Here is a 23,041-nt window from a genome sequence, read left to right as displayed (position 1 = left end):
GCTTCTCTGGGCCCAGGTTCTGGAAGAAAAACTTTTCTTTAGTCACACCACGATTTCAACCACTTCTTCCCAGAGAATTAAGGTACCGTACAAAAAAAATGTGTCATTGTCCAATTTATTTACTGACCTGACTATAAAAGTACCAGAAAATGTAAATGTTCTATTTTTATTGGAATCTTTTTAACAAAGAATTGCTCTCTGGTTCACTTACTGTACAGCCAAAATCATTTTGAATTTCCACAGACTGGTTTGTTCTGTCCATCTCTGGTGCCTCAGGGAAGATTTCAGCCACAGTTGCCATAAAACCCCACATTGTGGAGTTGATTTAGGCATGAATGTAACATTTTTGAACAGTCCTCCAGAGAGAGAGAGTGAGCCACAAGACCTCAAGACCTACTTCTTCAGTGCTCAGCTAAAAATCAGACATCAGTCACACACCCATTGTGAAGCCGTGAACAGTGTCTATCAGAGTGGTCCTGTAATCCAAGGACCAAACATCAGGATGATCAAAATGCCTGCAGTGGGACGCTCTGCAAGAACTGTGGCCCAGACGCAGAACCCAAAAGAACTGGTGCCAGCCTCAGCAAGTCTCTGACAGGGACGCCCATCTGGCTGCTACGTGACAACAAATCTCCGAGGGAGCGGCAGCCTGCAGGAGAGAGACCTTCAGATCATTCTTAACCCAAAACAATAAGATGTAATACACAGTTTTAGGAAGTATTACAAGGCAAAAACTCTATTACTGACATAAGAATTCATCTTGATATATACAGATTGCCACAGTTATGGCTACTCAAGATGGAGAAAGGTCTTCCACAGTGAAGCAGTTTAATGGAGTCATAAGATAAATTTGAGAGGGAAACAATAAGATAAGATGTGTTGCTTGGCACAAAACAGCAAGGGTTTCTTTCCCACTACATTTATGGAAGAATTTAATCAGTTTAAATGAAATATGATTGTCCTACCCTCCAGCTGTATGTGAGTGTGGCGGAGACAGGGGATGGAGCGGTACACCAGAAAGCAGGCCAGCATGGTGGACAGGGCACTCTTGGGGAGGGCTTCACCCCTCAAATATGACCTCAAAACTGAGCTATTACCTGGGAATGAAAAGACAAATCGGGAAAACAAGTGTGTTGCTTTTGAGGTTTAAGTGCTCCAGCAGTTAGGCAGAAAATTAAATCCCAAGGTACTGAAAGTTCCACTCTGCATCGACTTTTCAGAATCAGAATTGTAATAATAGATAAAAGTGACGAGAGCTGATAATCATAAATTAGCACCATAGTGCTGCAGGTGTGAAGAGGCATGATGATACCTTTGACTTGTTTTCGTGATTACAGTCGTGTCCAACTACAATACTTCACCTGTTTGCCACACCACCAAAAACATGTATTACTTTGATTGTGTGTGAGCACAAGTCTTTGATCAAATGTGATTGTTCAGTGTGTAGTACACAGCCTGTCCTGACATGACTGTGCTGCACAAGAACACAATTCAGGAGACGCATTCAGTCAGGTGACATCTGAAGATGTAAGAAAATGTACACGTGTGGTTTGAAACCAAATTGCATCCATCTTCTGCCCTGCCTCACCTTTGAGCCAGGTGTCTAATGCCACGTCCACCATGTTCTTCATGACAGGCAGAAACTCGGAGGTGAGCAGGGCGTCGTGGTGTTTAGCGGGGCCGCGCATCACTCTGCTGTTCCACAGCTCAACAACCAGACGCAGCTGCCACAGGGGGAAGGTCTGCAGCAGGTCGCCCCGACTCACAGCACGAACTGCCTGAGCAACACAGCAGGAATCATGAACGCAACATACATTTAATAATGTCTTGTGCTTGTCCAGGTTGCATTCAGGAAATCAGTTTACGCATGTTTGTGTTACCTGCTCAATAGCAATATATGTAGGCAGCATCTCTGGACATTCCTGTGTCACACATTCATACAGCATTGCAGAGAACAGCAGCAGGGAATCTGCTCTCTGCAAAACAGCCCAGAAATTGTGCTCAAAACACATACGCTGAAAAAGACTCTACAAAGTAAATATCAAACACATGTTGTACTTCTCTATTAAAATTATATGTACAAACTGTATATGGTGCAAAACAAATTCTAAATAACTGCCATTATTGAATTCTCCAAGTTGTTAAATTCAATTATAAAGCGTTATGCTAGAAAATAGGAAAAAGTTTCCAGTTTAATAGGAAGGCTGGAAAGCATGACCTCCAACAATCCAACAGAAATTACCCTGTAGCTGCAATGAAGCAGCCTCTTTACTTAGAAATCAGGAGTCAAGTGATTAATAAGCAAATTAAGCAGTGAACAGGACAATTCTGTTGAAAGTGTTTATGACCTTCTGAAGGAGTCACGTCAGAGAAACTTGACATGAATATAAAAGGCAAATTAAAGGTACTGAATATAAGCTCAATAAAGCTTTTATGCTGCATGCATCTTTATTTTATAAAAATCATGGAATGTGCAGAATTTCAACCTTCTCTCCACCATTTTTAATCATTCACCTCCTAACTGTGAATTATTTGCGTGAGCAACAGTCTAAATGTATCATACAAGCATGATCATATGTGTTTTAACAGAAAGTGCCTATTTGTGCAGCTCAACACTGAAAGAGCACTCTGCTTTTACATTTTAACTTACAAAGGATGGATTATGACGAGTTAACCCTGAGTTCAATCCTTTAAACTTGGCCACACATCATTCTGTTGTGATGTATACATCTAAATAACACGGTTCAAAGTAAGCCATGATTCTGTAATTCTGGGTTTCAGACACATCAAACACGGCCCAGGCTAACTGCGGACAGTAAAATCACTCCAGGAACATTCATGTACGTCGATTTCAATGTCTGAACTTACAAAATTGTTGTCTTCAGATGTTTTACAGAAAAATTTGGCAAAGGAAATCAAGGCAGGCTCCGAGGTGAAAGTGGAGATGGCTTCAGGCTGCAGAAACATAACCGAAAAATATTTTAAATCCTGAGTAGTGGGGGGGGAAAATGCAGAAGATATGAACAATGGTCACCACAAAGGGACAAGGAGAATTAGCAAAGGGAAGGAAGCTGAAAGACATACAGGCATAACAGTAATAAGAGAGAACAGGTGGAATAAATTGAGGTTTTTTGTCCACCCTGATCAGACCTGCAGGTGTGCTGACGGCAAACACTGAGGCCATCAGGTATCCAGTAATAGTCTGTCAGCTCTCAGCTGCCCAGTGAACCAGCAGTGACAACCTGACAAACCACTGGGGAGGAGCACAATTCAATTCCATTCACTTCTGCTTGGACTGTGTTTCGGGAGAGATGCTCTTAAATGTGTTGCTTCGGTACAAAGCAAACTTATCAAAGATGATTGTTTTAGAAGGCAAAATCAAACTTATGATCATAACTTACAATAATTGTTTTGTATTACTGACAAGTGATAAATTTATGCAATTGAGATGCATATATTGTGCTTATATCTGGAAACCCTGTAAAGATAAGACACTAATTTACACCAGAGCGGCCAGAGGTGGTGGTGGTGTCGATTACTCCATTATGTTGCTGAACCTTTTAGGCAAAACAAGAATTATCCCAATCAGATGCTCAAACCACAAGTCCTTTGCTCCGTTTTAACACAAGGGAGCAGCTACTCTACTTGTTTCACATGTCTGAAGGGCCGAGAAAAAATTCTAGGGAAGCTACTCTGAGGCATCAGTGATCTCATGACCATCCATGATGGGTAGAGCAGAGACCAGCTTCACCTTCATGTCTTAATGCCGTCCACACCAGTGGTCCATTACATTGCTGTTATGTTTATTTGGGGTCTTTGAATAGGTATTGTTTCTTTCTTCCACGGTAAGACCATTTCACCAATCTCACCTTGAAAGCTTGAACTCCAGAGTTGCGTTGGTTAACGGTGGAAGCCAGCAGGCTCTTCCAGCCTTGAGGGTCATCTTTATAGGGCAACTGACCAGCACGAAGCTTCACGTACAGCACTCCATCTCTGGACAGGATGGACCTGAGGAAAAATATATAAATAGTGTCCCTTTAATCAATCAACACAGGTGCAATCAAATAAATAGATAAGATTAGACCTGCTCATTAAGGATAAAGACTGCTTTTATTGATGAGTGACTGCTGGAAACCTGTGGTTTCAATTAACACGTTTGTGGTCAACCAATTACGGTATATATAAAAAATAAAAAATATAAAAAAGTCTTCTCATACTTTAGATGTTGTGTGTCTTTGCTGAGATCTACAGACAGTTCCCAGTATCTCGGTCCCTTCACCTTCACCTGAAACACAGTAAAAATTAACAAAAAGGTAAGAACATGCTAACATCATCTACAAATAATGTGCCTGGCAGATAGAATCGACTAATCCAGCCCCAGCAAAAAATACTCAAGCAAAAAGTGCTGTCAGACTTCACCCGTTTGAGAAGGTGCAGCTCTGGAAGCAACGTGGGAGCCATCAACTCTATCGTCGTCTCATCGTACCATCTTGTTTTCTGAAACAAAAGGTGGCAACAGAATAACTCAACCATACTTTCATGATGGAAAGCTCCAACAGCACTATGTAATGAGTGCGTGTCAGTTGTTCCTCAGAGAAGAGGCCTGTTGCACATTTGCTTTTCTCTTTCATCTTTCAAATGATGTAGGTTTTATAGTTCAACTTTTTTATACACCAAAGAACAAATTACAGAGCTACAAAATCAGGATAATGAGGAGAAAGGTAAAAGCAACGTGATAAATGACGTTAGTGTGTATCTGGTGTACAGCGTTCTATGTCTTAAAGTCCCACAGTAAAGCCTGCCCCCTAGTGTTTAAGACAGAAAGGATCGTGTGAGGTACAAGTTAAATATTTGCACGTAACAGAAGTAACTTTATGTTTGGGAATGCACATTTTTGTTGATTTATTTTTCCAATTCTTCATTGCCAATCCCCCCCCCCCCCCCAATTCACCTTATAGGTGACTTCTAACAGGGCATAGCATGGTTTTAGGTTGTCAACATCCACAGGGACAAGCAGGCGTGGCTCTGCAGCCAGAACAGCCAGGTGACGCAAGGCCTGCAGGTGGTACCTGCAAAAATATGAGTAGAAAAGCTTTGATTACTGCAGTTACCTAAGAGAGAAAATTCCAGGAATAAACAATATTAACAAAAAAACACTTTATTCTCACCGGTTGTCAGTACTGTGAGCTGGGAAGTGTGGATACAATGCACACAAGAGAGCAGCAATGGCTGAATTTGAAGTACTCAAAGTGTATCTGAAGCAAAATAAGATCAAACACCTTGAACACCTTCATTGTAGATGAATACTAACCTGTCGTTGGTTCTGGAACAACAGAAGTATACGTGAGCACAAAACTTACCTGCCTCCTCCCAAGAAAAGGAGACCCAAAGCCATGTGATGAGCCATGTGGAATCCGTAGTTCATCTCACCACCAGTTCGCTTGTGTAAGAAGCGACAGAGCTGCAAAACCTTCAGGTTCCCAGTGCCAGACATCACCATGGACATGGCCAGCAGAATCATTGACAGACCAGTCTGTAGATTGTAGTAGCCTGTCTGTTACAGGGACATGTTGATATGTCAACAGCCCGAAGAAAAGAAAAAAACTTAAAGCCAAAAATATATAACAATGACCCTTGATCATCAACTTAAGCACTTACAACAGCAGGTGTGCTAGCAAAGAACATGTTCTTCATAAAGGTTCTTGCAAACTCATACAGACAGTCAAAGGCGTCAGAGTTTGCAGAGCCAGCAAAGCGTAAACCCAATGCCAAACAAGCCCCCGCAGTTATGTAGTCCTGAACTTGGCTGAGGAAAAAACACATAACATGTCAGAGATGGGATAAAATTTAAGTTGATTCTCTTATTTTATGTTTTAACGTAACAATGAAGTGATGCCAAAGGAGAAGATGTACGGTAATGACGGAGCACTCACGTCATTGTCTCCACGTTGATGTCTTCTAAAGGGTCAACTGACTCTCTTATAATCTAAAAGAAAACCCCAAAACAATCAAGGCTTACATGTTAGTGACCCAAATGTTTTTTCCTGCTGGTTTTGAACAAATCCCAGTGAATATCAACTGGTGAACAATTACCGTACATCCAAACAAATTGTTTCTGTTTCAAAAGAATTCAGTATGATTTAGAGCAGATTTGCTGGTGCAGTGAGGTTAACCATAATATCAAATACTGTAAAGGCTCAAAAAAATCAACATCAATCACTAAAATGACTGAATCTCTCGAATAAGTGAGAGAAAGAACTTTTACTAGACAAAATTCTTTACATGTCAGAGTGACTTGGTGTTTAAAATTTGTCAGAGCAATCTGTGTGAATGTGTGTGTTCTCACCTGAGGCATATTGCTCTTGACCCACTCAGCATTAGGCAGGATTTCATCCCACATGATTATACTCCGAGCAAGAGTCTGTGAGGACAAAGAAAGACAGGATATCAGGCAGACAGACCATAGAAAGGTGGCAAAAGTACAGACAGGAAAATGTGTATGAGCACACACTCTCATAGTGGCACACTAACCCTCAACAGCAAGAACTCGGGCTTGATAAAATCCAGTAGGAACCAGGTATCTGGAGGTTTCAGCCAATCAGCTATCGCACTAGCGAGCAAAAACAGGAAGAGACAAGAAGGTGTTAATGTCCACCTTTGCAAAACTCTCAACCAATACACAGACAGCATTATATGAGGACTAAAAAACAGAGGAACCTCTTGACCAAAACCAGGAAACTACAACTACAGTTACTGAAAAATAAAGTTTTGATTTGATCCCTGTGAGGTAAGATTTGCGCAATGCTTAGCTGATGAGAACTAGATGATGACTATGGCCAACAATTAAGCACTTCTTCCAAACAGACACCTGTTGTTGGTCTTGAGGTAGATCATGGCAAGGGCCAACGTGGCACCGGGGCATGTCACATCTACGTTTATAGTGTCACCCTCCTGGAAATAAAGTATTCACATTTGAAAATGTTTTTCTCTTGTTGAAAACATAACTATTTATTAGATAAAAAGAACAGAAATTACAAAATGAGACAAGGATCTATCCAATTACCTTGATCTGGTAGCTTGGAGATTTGTGTCTCTCCCTGCTGGCTCCAGCCTGAGCTCTGCGGTGACCCCCCACCATATACTGGTACAACTGTTCTGGGACATTCAGGTCTGTCATTCCAATAAGGTTACTGCCATGCTACAAAAAAATAAAAATAAAGACATGGCGGTTGCAGGGAAAATGATCATAAAAGTGACGCAACAATTAGAGTAAAAAAATAGGAAGAAGCGCAAAAAAAAAAAAAAAAAGTAGATATAATCCTTTAAAGTATGTAATCTATTCCGGCAGAAGAAACTGTGCAGTTACACTGACACAGACATGAGAATAACAGATTGTTGGTGTGAGTTACCCCGAGGCAGACCATGCCCAAGGCCAGACCAGCAGCTAACGAGTATGATTCTCTGTCCGTGCAGTACTCCATCTCTGGTCCAGGTGGACGACCTAAGAATCCAATGTTATGAAGAAAACCCAGGTTAGGCAAGTTTGGCTATGTTTTTTTTTCCCAACTGTGACTTTTATGTAAGCATTTTATATAAGTAATCAGGCAGTGAAAAATATTAAGACACAGCTGTTCAGTTAACATATTAATTCTAAGAATTCAGAGAACTTGAAAGGCAAATAAGCATACAAATCTAGGAAATGAAATGTAACACACGCTCACAGACACAGACACAGACCTATCTCAGAAAGCAAGACTTCAGCATTGTGTCTGTGTCCTGTTCCCTGGTACACCAGCCCAATACCAATTACAGCAGCAACCTGCAGAACAGAAAACAGGAATTTAAAAGCCCATTCAGAATTTAATTTCTATTTGTGTATGTATATAATTGTGCGTTTTTCCACACTCGTGTGGAATAATGAACACCGACACGCTATCAGCCATGTAATCCACATAATCACCATGTATACTAAAGTTTGACTGCCCAAATCTATTGTTTTCTTCTAAATATCCTCCCCACTCTTTAAAATACCTGAACGTTGTGTGGAACATCCAACTCGGTGGAAGTGGGTGGAAGAAGTGCAGGGATGTGTATGCTAAGCAGGCGAGTAATTGACATGTCCATGGTGCCCAGTTTGGCTGAAGACACACCAAGAAGAAGCCCAATGCTGGTCATCTCGTGGCCCTGATGGTGTCAAACAGAAAGAAAGTTGTTAAGTAACTGTAGATCTGGGATTACAGCATCAAATAAACACTCAAGACTATTTGTAACTTCTACAATGTTGATATTGCAACACTGGGAAAAAAAAACCACTGGAAAAAGGTGTTACTTATCATTAAATATATGCAATATTTAGTTTGGCAGAGCATTTTCAATAAATCAAACCCAACACAGTTTACTGTAACAGTCTGTTCCATCAGCCAATAACACTGATTCTTCAAGGGTCAGTTTATATAAAAAGTGGATTGAAATTATGAAAATGATCATGAAGTGATGTGTGCCCCAGTGTGCTAAATAATGCAAAATAAATTGGTTTCAGATCTTGGGTGTGCTGCAGGTATCTGAGGCTGCCAGTTCTTGACAGTTTTCATTAGACCCCTGTGGAGTGTGTGTTCTTCTCTGTACATGCTGCAAATTGAAGACCAAAACATGTATTTTACTTTCAGAGAAGGGACATTTTGGGGATGTAGGGTCATTTTGGCTGGTTCTCACTACGTTAAAAGTCTCTTTGAGGGTTAAGCCTTGCTTATTAGGGTAAAGATTCTAATATGTAATATAAACGATTAGCATTTGTTGTGATGGGTAGGGTTAGGGTAGGAATATGTGTGTGTCTGTGTGTTTTCTGACTTCTGAATAAACTAGACCCAAAATTTAATTGGATTTTCTTCAGAGGAGAAATACACTTGTCTTAATCAATTCTACAACATGCAAAGCATATTACACACGAATAGTAAAACCACAGATAAACTATGACAAACAATGCCACAGTCTTCACCTGTATTTTGCAAAAGGTATCTAGCTGAAAAACTGGAATGCTAAGAAGATGAATGCAGAAACACCTCCACATCCTCTCAAAAACCACAGCCATAGAAAATTCTAATGAACTGATAGAAAGTATGTCACAGAAAAGCGTCACACAAACACAGAAATTCTGAAACCAACCTCTTTTTACGCTAGACTCAGTGTCGTCAGTGTTAGTAAAAGACAACATTCAAGGACGACAAACTGATCAATGTAATTTGTGTTCATCTTTTGAATTCAGTTGAAAAGCATAATTTATATAAAATAAATAAATAAAATATATGCAATGATGTCAGATAGATTTAAACAGCCTCTGATCTAAACTGTAAAAAAAATGTAAAGAAATTGCAAATAAGGACTTAATTGCAATGATAATTCTTTTGTTCTTTCATAGGAGTTAAATTGCAGGGCCAGCTTTGTCTGTGTTTCAATGAGGCAGAATGGTTACTCTATCTTAAACCGCATTTCTAGAATCTAGTCTTTTGTAATTTGGCAAAAACATGGTTTGACATGCGCCATCCTGTTGTTTTTCTCACATGAAAGGTGGGACGATTCAACTCAGTTCGAAGTTCTCAGAGGACAAAGTTTCATTTTGACTAACTGCCTCGCTTCTCATACAACTTTACATCTCTCATTTACTGTCATATAGAAAACAATGTGTAATTGTGTGTGTGTTAAATGAGGACAGGGTAGTGACAAGAAAAGATATCGACAATTATCACTAAGCCAAGGTGTGAGCTGCGTAAAGATCTGCGAAAGTGTGTTTAGCACTCTGTACCTTAGTGAGGTAGTCATGTATGTTGAGCGTGGCTAGCTTAGTGAGGTGGCCATTGAGGCCCAGAGCCATAAGAAAGCCTGCATATTCATTGGCAAGCTCAGGGCTCTTTGGCTTGTTGTAGGCTATCCAGGCTGAATCCACCTAAAAAAAGGAGCAAGTTTGCAATGTAAAAATAAAGTGGAGCAAAAATTTCTTTTTGAAAATAAAAAATAATGTTTATTATTGACTAGCATGTATTATGTTTTTACTTTCAAAATGGCCTAATGACCACAAATGCTGACACAGACCTGTGAAGCAGGAGCTATTTTGAGTCCAGCAGCTACCCCATTATGGAAGCTGGCCCAGCTGGTCATGTTGGGAGGAACATCAATATTCCCGCTGTTCAGATCTACTGTAGTGTTCCTTGGAGGGGCTCGGCCTTTGCAGAATAAAAAAAAACAAAAAACATTTGTACAAAAAATCCCGAGGTTGTGCAAAGATGGGTGCATTATACATGGACTCAACGTAATATGTACGAACCATAGCCAGTCTATAAACCAGGCATTTTATGCGAGTTAAACATAAATACACTAAAATTACCTGTAAGGTTGAGTTTTGGAAGAGGTAAAGGGTCTGTTGGTACCGGTTGATAGGAGAAGAGCGTAAAGAAGCCTCGGCCAACAGGTAGTGCCATGGTCCTCTGGCACAGCTGCAGGAGTCTGAAGAAGACACAAGGCGTTTATGTAAAGATCAGGTAAATCAAACTCCGGAACAAGTACAGACTCTGAGTCAAAATAATCTATATAATTGACAGAAGATGACGGCCACCCATGATTACAGGAGGCACCCAAATGATTTCTCCTAAGATAGAGTCCAGGAGAGGACAGAGCTTGAGACAAGTACGAGATCTACAGCTGAAAACTGATCCATTTTCAGAATGTTTTTTCCTAGGTGGGAAAAAACCAACTGACGGGATAAAAAAATTATACATTATAATTTCAGATTTTGTCTCAATTTTGCTGAAAAACACTAGTCGGGGCAAACAAAAAAGTGATACTCACTTGTTCTCTTTCTCTTCTATGTACTCATGGTCAGAAACCTCCGGTAACTGGACCACGTTGACCCTCACTGGCCTGGAACTCTGCAAAAGCCTCCTAACTTCTTGGACTCTAAGATCATGACTCCAGATTAGTCCTGTGACCTGGAATAAAAAGTTGAACTCAGGCCTCGACTGACTTTCTGTTGAGAGGTAAAAGTGATTAAAGCACTGGGTACCGCTTGAATAATGTCTGACATCCCGTCTTCTTCCTCATCTGGCTCTGTTGTTGCAGGAGGCTCCAGGGGTACCCCAGAACCAACAGACTGGAGACAATTTATTACACACATTCAAGTTAAAGCTACCCACCAAACTAATATTGGTATAAAAATAAATCAATTTTGGCTTTAAATCATTTCAAATTAATTCAGCTAGACAGAAGCCTTTTCATATATGTAATTAATTATAAGTGAGTTAATCATTTTTGCAGATGCATTGCTTGTAAGCAAAATGGGCCCTTCTGACAACATAGCAAAATGTGTTAAACTAAGCATATACAGTATCTCCCTCTATGGTCAAAGATCAAGCAGCAAATAAATTTGTTCTGCTTCAACATTACATAAACACTGGCAGATGAGTCAGGGTCATTCATACAATATTACATTGTGACCACAGTTAGTGGAACATGAATTCTAGCAGCCAGGATCAAGAGTACGGTAGCTGTTTCACTCACAGATTTGCTCTTCGCCAGCGTCATTTTATGGGCTTGTTTGGTCAGATCCTGTCGTCCAATGAGCAAGCAAACATCCTCTGACCAGTCAGGGCACGGCTGCTCCCGGCAACGATATATGGCCTCCCTGATGGGCAACGCCACCCCAAAGGGGACAGACTCCAGGTCCTTTAAGGTGAAGCCTAAATCACGAAGTAAAACAATCAGGAGAAAATAAAACAAGTGACTTTCAGTTGAAGACTGCCTGCACTGAATTAAACTTGTTTAGATCATCAAAATTATGAAGTGTGAAGTATGAAATGTCTACATTTCTAATAATACCTTCTCTTGCACATTCCATTTTAGATTTCTTAAACACCTGCTGACTCTTACCCTCTGAGGTGAGCCAGACCACCAGCTGCTCAGCCAGGTTCCCACTGCAGATCTTCAGGTTGCTTGGTCTAGATTCAAAAAGCAAAAATCACACATACAATGTTCAAACAACAAGTGAAGAAAATATAAAATGGAAATGAAAGAAACTTAAAATTCTTAAATCTCTTTCAAACTACTCAAAAAAATATTTTCATGATTTTTCATACAATGATGTATGAAAAATGGTTTCAGAACTACCACAATCTGGTCTTGAAACTTTTTTAAATACCGTATATGCATGCAGACTTCTACAGTTCCCTTTTTTGGATGAACTGGTGGCAAATTTAATTCAAAAAGAAGAATCTGGATCTGGATGGTGACCAAAATCAGTTGCTCAAGAGCATTAATGCATTTGATCAAATCATAGTAATAAGCTATTACTCGAATAATACAAAATAAGGTAAATGATATAAATTCACAAATCTGATGTGCTTTTTTTTTTAGTTCTGTTCTTTACGAATAAAATTTTAAATAAAAATATACAGTAAAAATATCTTTCATAATGAGTAAGAACTTGTAAGTATTGTTATTTTCTCTATTTATGAGTTGAAGTACCTTTTATACAGCACATCACTTGTGCGAGACTTCTGACCTGTGGGAAGAGAATAATGATAAAGATAGAGATAAGAGAGACAGCAGGTAAAAAAAAGGTCAATGGGTTTTCTGGTCTTTTCTCATTTTACCCTGTTAAATTATACCCAACACATTTACACTGCACTTGAAGGAAACACCTAATCTGAGCAAACTGGAGTATTTTCAATTGTTGCTAAAATGTGGTACTGAACAGAAGAGGCACTCCATCTACAGGTTAAATGAAGGTGACAATTTGTTCCAGATGAGTGGAGGACAGCAGGTCATGTGTGCACGTTTGGTTTTGTTTTGTTGCTGAAAAATGTCAAGATAAAGCAGGGAGAGAATTCCCACAAAGTCAATGACCACTTCTCTGTCATACCTCCAGCAATTGCTGTCACCTCAGCAATATACTGCTTTGCCTTTTGTCGAAGCAAAAACAAGCAAAGTCAAGTGACCGGTGAACCTGCGTCATTATAATTCACCTTTCTTTCTGTGTTATAGGAGCCTGAAGCAGGAACTGATGGGGCTGAGATGCGATAATGACAGCTTGTCAATACATGTGCACAAATGCAGACAAACAATGAGAGGGCTACACCAAACATTTACAATGATCCCCCAAGGTAAATGATAAAAAAAATACCTGCGGAGACCTTGGCCAGGTATTTTGAAATATCAGTTGAAGTAGCATTTTCATCTCCAGTGATGTAAAGAGCATAACTCTGAGAAGAAAACACAGGCATATGTTCAGGACCATGACCAATACAGAAGCTCCCTTTTTCTAACCTACATTTATTTCATCCCATCTAGGTGCTTTACCTGTGGAAGTGTGTGTGTGTGTGTAATATGTGATGTAAGGCAAAACAAGGCAAAAAATGTTTTCCAATCGTTAACCATGAATCTGAAGGGTTTCCACTCTGTTTATCTTGAACTCAACACTCTCTCTCATCTGTCAGGAAAATAACCGCAAAAATACTAATCACACATGTACAGTACATACTGTATCTCCAGCCATACCACTTCATAATTGCTCTTTATCTATAGTATGTACAGAAAAATAAATCAGTTACATGGTACACAAATAGATTATCTAACTGTCTCTACTAAAACTGACCTCTTTACCCTCACTTGCTTAGCAGAAAGTCTAAGAAACGGTGACCAACTAAGACAGCACAGACAGTTTCTGCTCTCTATTTTGTATTTTAATGCCTCAGGGAGTGTTTATTATTAAGAAGACAAGACAAAAGTGTAGAATGAATGTTTAGTTGTACCAAAACCAGCAGCCTGGTCCTCCAACAAATGCCAGGTAGGTAGGGGAATGGCTCCATATTGTCACCCCGCAAACAATTACTGAGCCAGCCGAGCACACAAGGAGGCTCCGTCCTCAGGAAGGACAGACGCTGCATCTGAGCAAAGAGCGCTGAGGATGGACCAGACGATAGGCATTAGGGAACACATCACAACATTACTCCATCATTGCTCAGCTCTGCTGTGTTAGAATAAAAGTATAACCAAGAAAAATCTTTCACCTGCAAGATAAAAATTTCTGTTTCATTTTGGGTTTCATTTTTGGAGGATGACAGAGAGCATCAGTACTTATGCTGATTTCTGGTAACTCTTAAATTAAAATTCAGACTCCAATTTATCAGTTCTTCAGCTGCAGACCATTTAGCCTTAATTCAAAATGTCTGGTCTGTTTCCTGATTTGATAACTCATACAAGACTGTTAAAAAGGAGCCTTACTCTGGTCAATGATGCAGGTCTCATTGCAGCCAATAATTAATGAAGGGTAATCTCTCCAGTAAAGATCCACATACTCTTCCAACTGGAGATCTCTGCAGAAAAGGGAAAAACATTACATACATTCTGATACAATGGCAGATTTAATCACATATGCTGACAATATACAGCAGTGATTTTTGTCCTTCACTTCACCCACTGAATGAACAAGTATGTCTAATTTTCAATTATTGCATTTTGCTGCAGTAGTGTAGACAAAACACTCCCTAGCATCCAATTTGCTTCTGAAAAGTAATTTAACACAATTATTGTGTAAAAAAAGAAGCAGGAAACTAGCTCTGAGTCATTAGCCTTCTGCTTCAAATAATCAATTGCTTTTAATCTTAGTGCAACCAACCAACAACCTCAATTGCATATGTTTATGTGTGAAGAATTAATAAGCAGTGATTCAATTCAGTAAAAGATTCCTCTGGGATGAATCTTAAATTGTTTTGCTTTTCTTTTCATCATATCCTTTTCAATTTTTTTAGACAGATTCTAGTGCATTGATTTTTACAATACTAATGGCCACACAACACCATTGATTTGTTTTAATCTTGCCACTTCCAAAAGTCTTCTACAAGAATAGTCTGAAGATACAAGGTGATCTAAGGTAAATGTAACTTTATATTTGTGTGTATTGCATTCCCTTAAAAATTCAAAAGAACTTTCTTCTTATTTAAATAATATTTTAAAAAAACTGCAATAAAATGCAGTCCACAATTTAACAAGGAACCAATTAGTCTGAAGTGTTCCAAACCCTCCCACTTAACCTGTTCATTTACTGTCATTCTCACCAATCACAGCGCTCACTTGACATCAGGCTGTGTTCAGGCTGGTTGCTATAGGTACAAATCATTTCAGACTTGTACACATGTACAGGCACAAGAGAAAAGATTGGTAAAAACTGCCGCCATCACTTTCTAGAATTATGAAGCCCAGATTCTCATAAGGAAGAAAGGTATTTTTTTTAATAATCATCAGATCCATAATCATTTTTGTACTCTATACCTCCCTCTTCTTTATAATCCCAAACGGTAGAATAAAATATGAAAACAGGTAGCTATTACCTGGCCAGCTGCTGTAACAGACAGACCAGCGACGCAGCCGTTTCTCTCTGCAACTCATTCAGTTGCAGTTCCTGATAGAGCAGGTGAAGAACGTAGAAAAGCCCTGGGATGTGAGGGAAGAGTGGAGCTGAACTGTCCAGCTTCAGAGATGAACTGGTGGGAGCAGACATCTGCAAAATACCAAAGGTGGAATCCTTTGATTCAGTTTTTATATTCCCAAGACCCTTTTTTTGTAAGGCTAATCTGGCCTTTAAAAACAACATGGCAGGTTTGCAGTTTGTGAACAAGTTTCCAAAAATTAACATCAAACTCCAAAAAAAAAGGTACAAACAAAAAACGTTTTAAAACATAAAATGTTGGGAAATCAAGTATTGCAGCATCAGAACCACGAAAAGTCAGTTACTTACAGTGGGCAACTCGCCAGTGTCAGTTCTGCATGTATTGCTGGAAACACTAGCATCGACCGGGCCGGAGACCGGCTGGGAATTTAACTGACGGTGGTAATTAGACACCAGTAGGTAGTCCCAGTCCTTGAGAGGGTAAAGAAATAAAAATAAATTATTATTATTATTATCAGGGCTTTCTGGAAAGGCCACATTTGCATTTTAAACTTATAAGCAAGTTCCAATAATTTTCAATCTGTGATTTAAATATATTGAGAGCATCTAAAGACATTCCCAGAATATTGTCTCTTTCTTTTTAATCTGTGGAGATCTGGGTTATTTGAATCTGAGTATATAGTTTGAAAGTTTCTCATCGTGTTTTCTGAACCTCCACTGCAGTTGAGACTCCTCTAACCTGGGCCAGCCTTCTGAGACTGCGGGTCAATTTGGACGAGACAATAACATCAAGATAAAGGATCAGATGTTCATGACACACCTCGTCAGAGCCTCCGTCAGAAGGACGAGCTTTCTTTGCAGCAATCACCGGTGAGAGAGGCAATTTAAAGTGTAGCTTCGGTGGGGAGAAGGACAGATGAAAAAAATAAAACATTTCAGGGTCAAATAAGAACTTGGACATTACATTATAGATTTATTTCATTATCAGTTCCACTGGACATTTTCTAAAGTTGATTTTTGACAGAGTGTCTCCACAAATACAAATTGTGAAGACTCTTGACTGACTCACATTTCGCGTCCACGTGAGGCGTTCAGTGTTGTAGCCCATTAATGTCATGAAACATGTGACAAACTGGTTCCACTCTGCGTGAGCACTGGGACCACCGGGGGCATTGTAGATGTTATACCACTTAACCAAAACCTGCAATATAACAGGAACAGAACGTATCATATCAGTCAGTGAAAAGTCATATTTCTTTTTAATTAAAAGGGATTCTAGTACATGTTGACAAACCTTCATGGCAGCGTCTTTGGGCAAGATGAAACGAATCGCCTGAAGGCATTTCCTCACTGAAATGTATCAAAAGAAAAAGGTAACTTTTGGCTTAAAGTTAAAAAAAAAATGAACGAGGACATTAAATGAGAACCACTGATACCACAGCAATTAGTGTTACTCTTTTCAATTCTGACTAATAAGACTTCTAATCACCTTTACCAGGATATCTTAATTGGACATCATTGGTTAAAAAAAAGAAAAAAAAGAAAGAAAGTCAATAGAAAGGTGGATGGATGCCACTTAATTAGGGTGAGAAATGCAAGTCCAGAGGATTTATTAATAAAGGAGAGCAACACACAGACACAGAGGACAGAGAGAAACCTGGTTTGGTCAGAACAGATGAGTAGTGGACGTGATTGTAGATGTAAACACTATCAGAAATTTTACAGTTCTAGATAACCTGAGAGTGTTTCACAAGCCTTATATCTTATCGTTCAGTTTTTTTTTGCAAATGGCCATCTGGGAGTTTTGACTGAAATATAAAAACAGATTAAAAATTAACTTAAGGCTTCAAATTAATATGCCACGATTTCATGGAAATAAACACTCACACACACACAGGTAGATGGGTACTCTTTGCTCTACCGCATTGTACATATACCACAGCTTATGTATAAAGATAGACCTGTTATGAATTTAGGAGTAGATGGATTATCACAAGACATTTCCAAACAGATATTACAGTAACACTCAATTAATCCACAATCATAATCCTTCCCAGCTGTTTTAAATCATTTACTTGCGCTAAAATGTTAATTTACAATTTATTTGTGAAAAGCCAATTTCCAAAAGGAGATAACCTTCTGAGTTAAATCACATTTGATATAAAAATATAAAAAGCATATTTACCACCCATAGTTGGGATAAGAAGCAGATTAAAAGATGTACACATTATTTCTGGTGTTGAGATGCAGCTGACCTTATCTAGAAGGTACATATAGAATCTTTACTGATGTCACAGTCTGACCATCAGCAGGAAGCTGCGTTTGAAAGCATATTGAATTTATCTAAATTATGTCATCAGCAATTTTGATCAGCCCTCAAAACCAATATTTCCGACCCATCCAACCACTAAACCAACCTGTGTAGATTGTTTCTGGCATCAACAACTAGAAGCATTGTCATTATACAGTTTGCGTCCACTCACCAAGTTCTGAGGTAGCAATCTCAGGAATGGAAATCCTCAGCATCACGCCACTGCTTAGCTCCTACACAGATGGCAGATAAATTCAATTTATACACTTTCAGTCCAATTTCAAATCAATATGGCCGGATTAGCTCTGTCTGATGGAAAAAAACTGTGCTTATCTACATTGTAAATCTTCACTGATAGCAGAGAGGAAAATAAGAAACACCACATAATTGGTTTTTACAAGCAAAGCAAGCCTGATGCTAACATATTTACAGTGATATGTTTCTATTTAAGCATCTCAGGAGGTTCTTAACCCTGCAACAACCACCTGACTAAAAAGACACAGAAACAAAATGAATTTTAGCCACACTTACACTTCTACTATTATGCAATATTATTATTCAAAATACATAAAACCTGGTATATTTTATCAAGTCTGGAGCTGGAAAGCTTAAGGCACTATAGCTTTCGGACATTTTGTGCAGTTTTATGGTCAATTTCAAGTAACGTGATACTTTCCGTGCAATCTCATTCTAAATTTCCCTTCAAGACACAAATACACCCACATTAACTGAAATGACCCTACCAGTGTGACCCTGTTTGAAACCGGATCCCGTAAGGCACGGATGCAGGGTGAGGCCTGTTGGAAGGTGTAATCTTCCAAAAACGAAGCTTCGTGGTGTTTAACGTTTAGACCCCTGAGCTCTGAAACTGGTGAGGGCATAGCAGCCTGAAAGAGGGCAAAACAGAGAAGTGATGCAAAAACTGGGAAAATGAGAGAAAAACAGTAAGTGAGCAGCCACAATTGGGTCACATAAAAGTCAGTAATAACTGTAAAACAAAAGAATAAACAAGAGAATGTACAATATGTAACGCTGCAAGATCCAATGAATTCCCGGACATTACAAAGAATAGAATTCTATTTTTCTGGAAACTGTTTACAAGACAAGAATTTCAGCGGCCAGGGAATGGTTAACACACATAACCTTTGGATACACAAGACGTAATCCTCACCTCGTCTAGTCTTTGGAGGTGCCGACTGCCAGCATTAGCCGGTGTGCTAACATTGTCCACGGGGGCATTCGGATGAGACAGGTGATTTGGGAGGCTGAAGTTAGATGAGAAGAGGCCCGAAACAAACACTTTACTGACCTAGAGAAATTCAAAGATCACACAGAACAGAGTTCATAGCAATATTGTGGAAAACTACAGTTTAAATTAAATTAAAATGAGTCTTACTGCTTACCCGGGTGATCCCAGTATACAGCACCAGACTTCCACAAGCCTCAAGAATCAACATGGCATCTATTGTCTGTTGTTAGGAGGAAAAAAAAGTGCAACAGTAAAAACTGTCTAAAACATAAATTGCAGCTTGAACAAGTGTCATACAATACAAGAATTCAACATACTACATTAACAATAAGTCACACAACAAAATACCCTCCTAAATCCATTTTTTATATATCATGGGCGCTGATCTGGCAAATCGCAGAAAACCTTAAACATTAAAAGGTCTAACTGGAAATGATCACAATATTTAATTCCCTTCCTAACGATGCACTGTTTGGATATTAATAAACTATAAAACTAAATCACCTGGAGCGGCTCTGCGTCCTTGGCAGGGATGGTTGTGACAGAGGCAAAGATGAACTGAGATGTATCGTTGCTCTCAATAAACTTCACACATCTGTAGAAACGATTCAGAAAATCTTTTAAAGGTCATTAAAGGTGTAATAGTTATCCACGGTGAAAAGAAGGGGCGTGCTGTTTGAAATGTGGCTGATATTAACATTAACTGTTGACCTTAGGTGTTGATGAGATTCCACCAGGAAACAGAGGTAGCGGTTTTCACAGAAATCAGAGGTCAGGAAGACTTTAGACGCCTGGCTGTTCAACTCCCTGCAGGAATAAATATACGTGACGAGGGTGTAAATCGTCAGCAGATTTTTTTTTGCAGGGGGGGGGGCAGTTGTTTTACCTGCAACAGCCAGCTGTTACTGTCTCGCTCCACACCTGCTCCATGCAGAGGTCAGGTATGATCGGCGCCATCTCCGGCACCAGCATGGTTTCATTGATCGTGCTGTTGGGGGAAGGCAACACGCTGTTCTGACCCCTGGGGTGCGGGCTGTGGAAAGACGCGTTGAAACGAGACGTGCTTGAAAAGGAGGGAGCTGCCATGCCTGGGGAATGAGCGCGGCTTAAAAGAGAGGAAAACGATCAGAACACTCGAATGAACTCTGGTACCAACTCCAAATGACGTCACATTTGGATGATTTCTTCACAATAAGCAGGTGAATAATGAAGCACTCCTACCTGAGGGCAGCCATGTTGGATAATGGAGAGTGAATCCGCGAGTGATATCCAGGCGAAGATGGTGTCATCCTGCTCTGGTGACTGTGTAAAGGGCTGCAGTGGAGAGGAGGCGTGGTGCCGACTGTACAACTACATGAAAACAGAAGAAAAGGACCCGGAAATGGACAATACTGAGCTCCTTTCACTGGTCTCACAGACAGAAATTTCCTTTTTGCTATATTTTAGAAGCTTTTTCGCTGTAAATGTAAATACATCCAGAAAATAGTGACATTACCATTATTTGACCAAAAAGCCCCAAAACACTTATATCTGCAAGACTGATTCTTTCATAATATATTCAGAAAAAGAAACAACGTATCACAAACCTTGGACCAGTTCCAGAACCAAGCCCATGTGCCCCAACCCCACAAGGAGAGTCCAGGTTGGACATGTTACGAAGGTGAGAGGTCAGAAATCCTGACGCCATCAGACGTAATGGTGTTCCGACTGGATCGACTGGGCACCGCAACACTGACGAACGCTCCTTGAGTGGTAAAAGAAATAGAGTACAGACGGCTGTATTTGTGTTTATGCACTTGTGTGTGTGTGTGTGTGAGATCTCTTACATCACACGTGACCTTGCGTAAAACCCAAACAGAGTGTATTGCCTGGACCGTGTCATAAGAAACGACCAGAGAGGGCTGACAGCAGCTGAACACGATGGTCATGGCGGCATCCGAGGCATACTGCACACGTGACCCCTCAAAATGACCTAGAAACCACAGAGGGTGGAATTAAATAGGACATCTGATTCAGACAGAGAGGAGCAGAAAGGGAAAGAATGCAGACGCGTTACCTCCTGGTTTACACACAACTGGAGCAATCTCATCCAAAGGATGAAGCATGCTGAAAATTGTGGGCAGAGGTTCCCTTTAGAGGACAAGAAACAATTCTGTAAGCTGCCAAATCCCAGTTGTTGGTGTGCAACTGCATCATTTCACAATACTTTCATGTGTTATTTGTGTGGGGGGGGTTAGATTGTGATGCTTTGCGTACCCGGGGGGACAGAATTGTGCCTCCGTAGCTGTGTTTTTTCTTTCTAACAAAAGTCCAAATTTTGTCACCCAAACTTTGGAGACCTGGATGAAACACAGACGTAAAGGTGAATTTGAATTAAGATGTTTGTCGGACAGTTTCAACTGATTTCTGACTCGGATCAGCTTCCCCTCTCTCACCGGAAAGGGCAGCGGCGGGATGAAATCCTTCCCAGTCATCGTGTGGACATTGATACAGGCGCTTTGAACGATGCAAACGGTTTTCTCCACTTCTTCCTCTGCAAAAAAAATCCAATGTAACATTTGAAGAGTTGATTTAAACTTTAATAGCTTGATTATATAAAAAGATAGATAATGGAATACCATTCTTTTTAGCCTGAGGAACAGCAAAATCACACCATAAGGCCTGTCAAACAAAGAAGGAAGCCCATTTGAACTTGGAAATTCTTTTTCAAAGAATGCTGCTTTAAAATATTCTTAAAACAATATCCAGTAGCCTACCTGCTGCACAGGGCTGTCAACGGTAAAGGCCTTGTACACATTGGAGGCTTGGTTCCGACTGCCCTGGCTCCAGACCACCACAGTTCCTGCTGTATACAGCTCCTCTTCAAACTCTACATCCTCTTCACCAGCCCCAGTGCAGCCTTTCCTTAACTGCCAGGACTCCTACCAATGAAACCATTCAGTTAAATATTACACACAAAAGTGACATTGCTGGATTTCTGCTTTCTGCTCCTTTGACTTTAAGAGTTAACAAAATATGAGCTATCCATATATGTAAAAGTTGAATCTTTTTGGCAGTAAGAACAATGCAGTCCAACCCCTTCTTTCTCTTGTAGGCTAACTTCTTGCAAGGATCCCACCAGGCCAGCAGCACCATCTGAGGACCAGAGCTCTGATGCAGGCTGGAGCTCTCTCAGCTGCAGGTTGAAGGCATTCGGATGGTTCCTGCAGTGTTCACGTCCAAACGGGACAAACGACTGCAATTCCCCGGCTGCAATCATTGTGGCTGTCTCTTCATACACAACTTCCGACATGAGTTCCAGATATCAGCATTATTTCTGACATGAAGACATGAAGAAACTCCTTTAGAGAAGATCTTTGGTCATACCTCGATCACAACAATCTTCAGCAACCAGATAAAAAATACTGGTAGTGTTACCATTAAAGCACTTTTGTAATGTGATTTAAGAAGGCTTTAAATTACCCAATAGGTGACTCATCCTTACCTTGTTGTCATATGTTTTCGGGATTATTATGACAGTTTGCGACAGTATATATATATATACATATTCCAAAACGCTTTCCTTGTCTTTAAAACTCAAAACCCGTCTAAAACTCGGCTCTAACGAGTTCATGTGATTTTATAGGACATAAAGTAACATGTTGACAGTTAGCTAGCGTTACCTGGGGTAGGAGCTAAAAAGTATTATAGCTTTAGCATGCTAACGCTAAAATCTCGCAGCCTTCCCTTGTTTTTTATTGGCTTGTATACGCTAGCTGGGGTTAGCCCAAGCTAACTTTGAGCTAGCGGGGAGACAGTTAGCCGCTTACCTCATAATAAAGAAAAGTCTAGCTTTTGTCGCGGGGTCTTTGTCGTTCTTTCTTCCAGTGCGTCTTTAAACACAACGTAGCCCCAAGTGACAGCATGAAATAGGTCGGATAGAGAAGCCAAACTCCTTTTTGGGCTAAAGCAGTTTTCAAATGAGCGCGGACATCATTGCCGTCCCGACATCCTCTTCCTCCACGACTCAGCCAATGGGGAGGAGCTTAGCACAGGGCCGGTCAGCGGG

The 23,041-nt window shown here is 40.0% G+C and overlaps 1 protein-coding gene across 1 annotated transcript; it reads right to left on the bottom strand.

Annotated features, from left to right (window-relative positions):
• Positions 1-103: 103 nt before the first annotated feature.
• anapc1 (anaphase promoting complex subunit 1) lies at positions 104-23,027 on the bottom strand. The gene is made up of 53 exons (XM_011603107.2): positions 22,803-23,027; positions 22,070-22,309; positions 21,750-21,914; positions 21,612-21,654; positions 21,429-21,526; positions 21,250-21,332; positions 21,050-21,123; positions 20,820-20,965; positions 20,580-20,737; positions 20,215-20,343; positions 19,880-20,098; positions 19,705-19,800; positions 19,498-19,588; positions 19,148-19,213; positions 18,916-19,053; positions 18,488-18,631; positions 17,917-17,977; positions 16,728-16,783; positions 16,503-16,634; positions 16,254-16,328; positions 15,782-15,904; positions 15,375-15,544; positions 14,269-14,360; positions 13,797-13,945; positions 13,169-13,247; positions 12,511-12,547; positions 11,917-11,984; positions 11,548-11,726; positions 11,054-11,140; positions 10,840-10,979; positions 10,379-10,497; positions 10,087-10,217; positions 9,800-9,940; positions 8,032-8,184; positions 7,738-7,819; positions 7,410-7,501; positions 7,064-7,198; positions 6,869-6,951; positions 6,532-6,610; positions 6,347-6,421; positions 5,934-5,986; positions 5,659-5,806; positions 5,361-5,554; positions 5,169-5,255; positions 4,952-5,069; positions 4,420-4,497; positions 4,218-4,285; positions 3,870-4,008; positions 2,869-2,955; positions 1,881-1,976; positions 1,589-1,778; positions 966-1,097; positions 104-649 (listed from the first exon to the last, which is right to left on the bottom strand). The coding sequence occupies exons 2-53, from the start codon at positions 22,283-22,285 to the stop codon at positions 507-509; spliced, it is 5,937 nt and encodes a 1,978-aa protein (XP_011601409.2). The 5' UTR covers positions 22,286-22,309; positions 22,803-23,027; the 3' UTR covers positions 104-506.
• Between the last annotated feature and the right edge of the window lie 14 nt (positions 23,028-23,041).

Source organism: Takifugu rubripes, chromosome 4 (assembly GCF_901000725.2).
Source record: "Takifugu rubripes chromosome 4, fTakRub1.2, whole genome shotgun sequence".
Lineage (NCBI taxonomy): Eukaryota > Metazoa > Chordata > Actinopteri > Tetraodontiformes > Tetraodontidae > Takifugu > Takifugu rubripes.
This window is presented reverse-complemented; position numbering and strand designations above follow the sequence as displayed.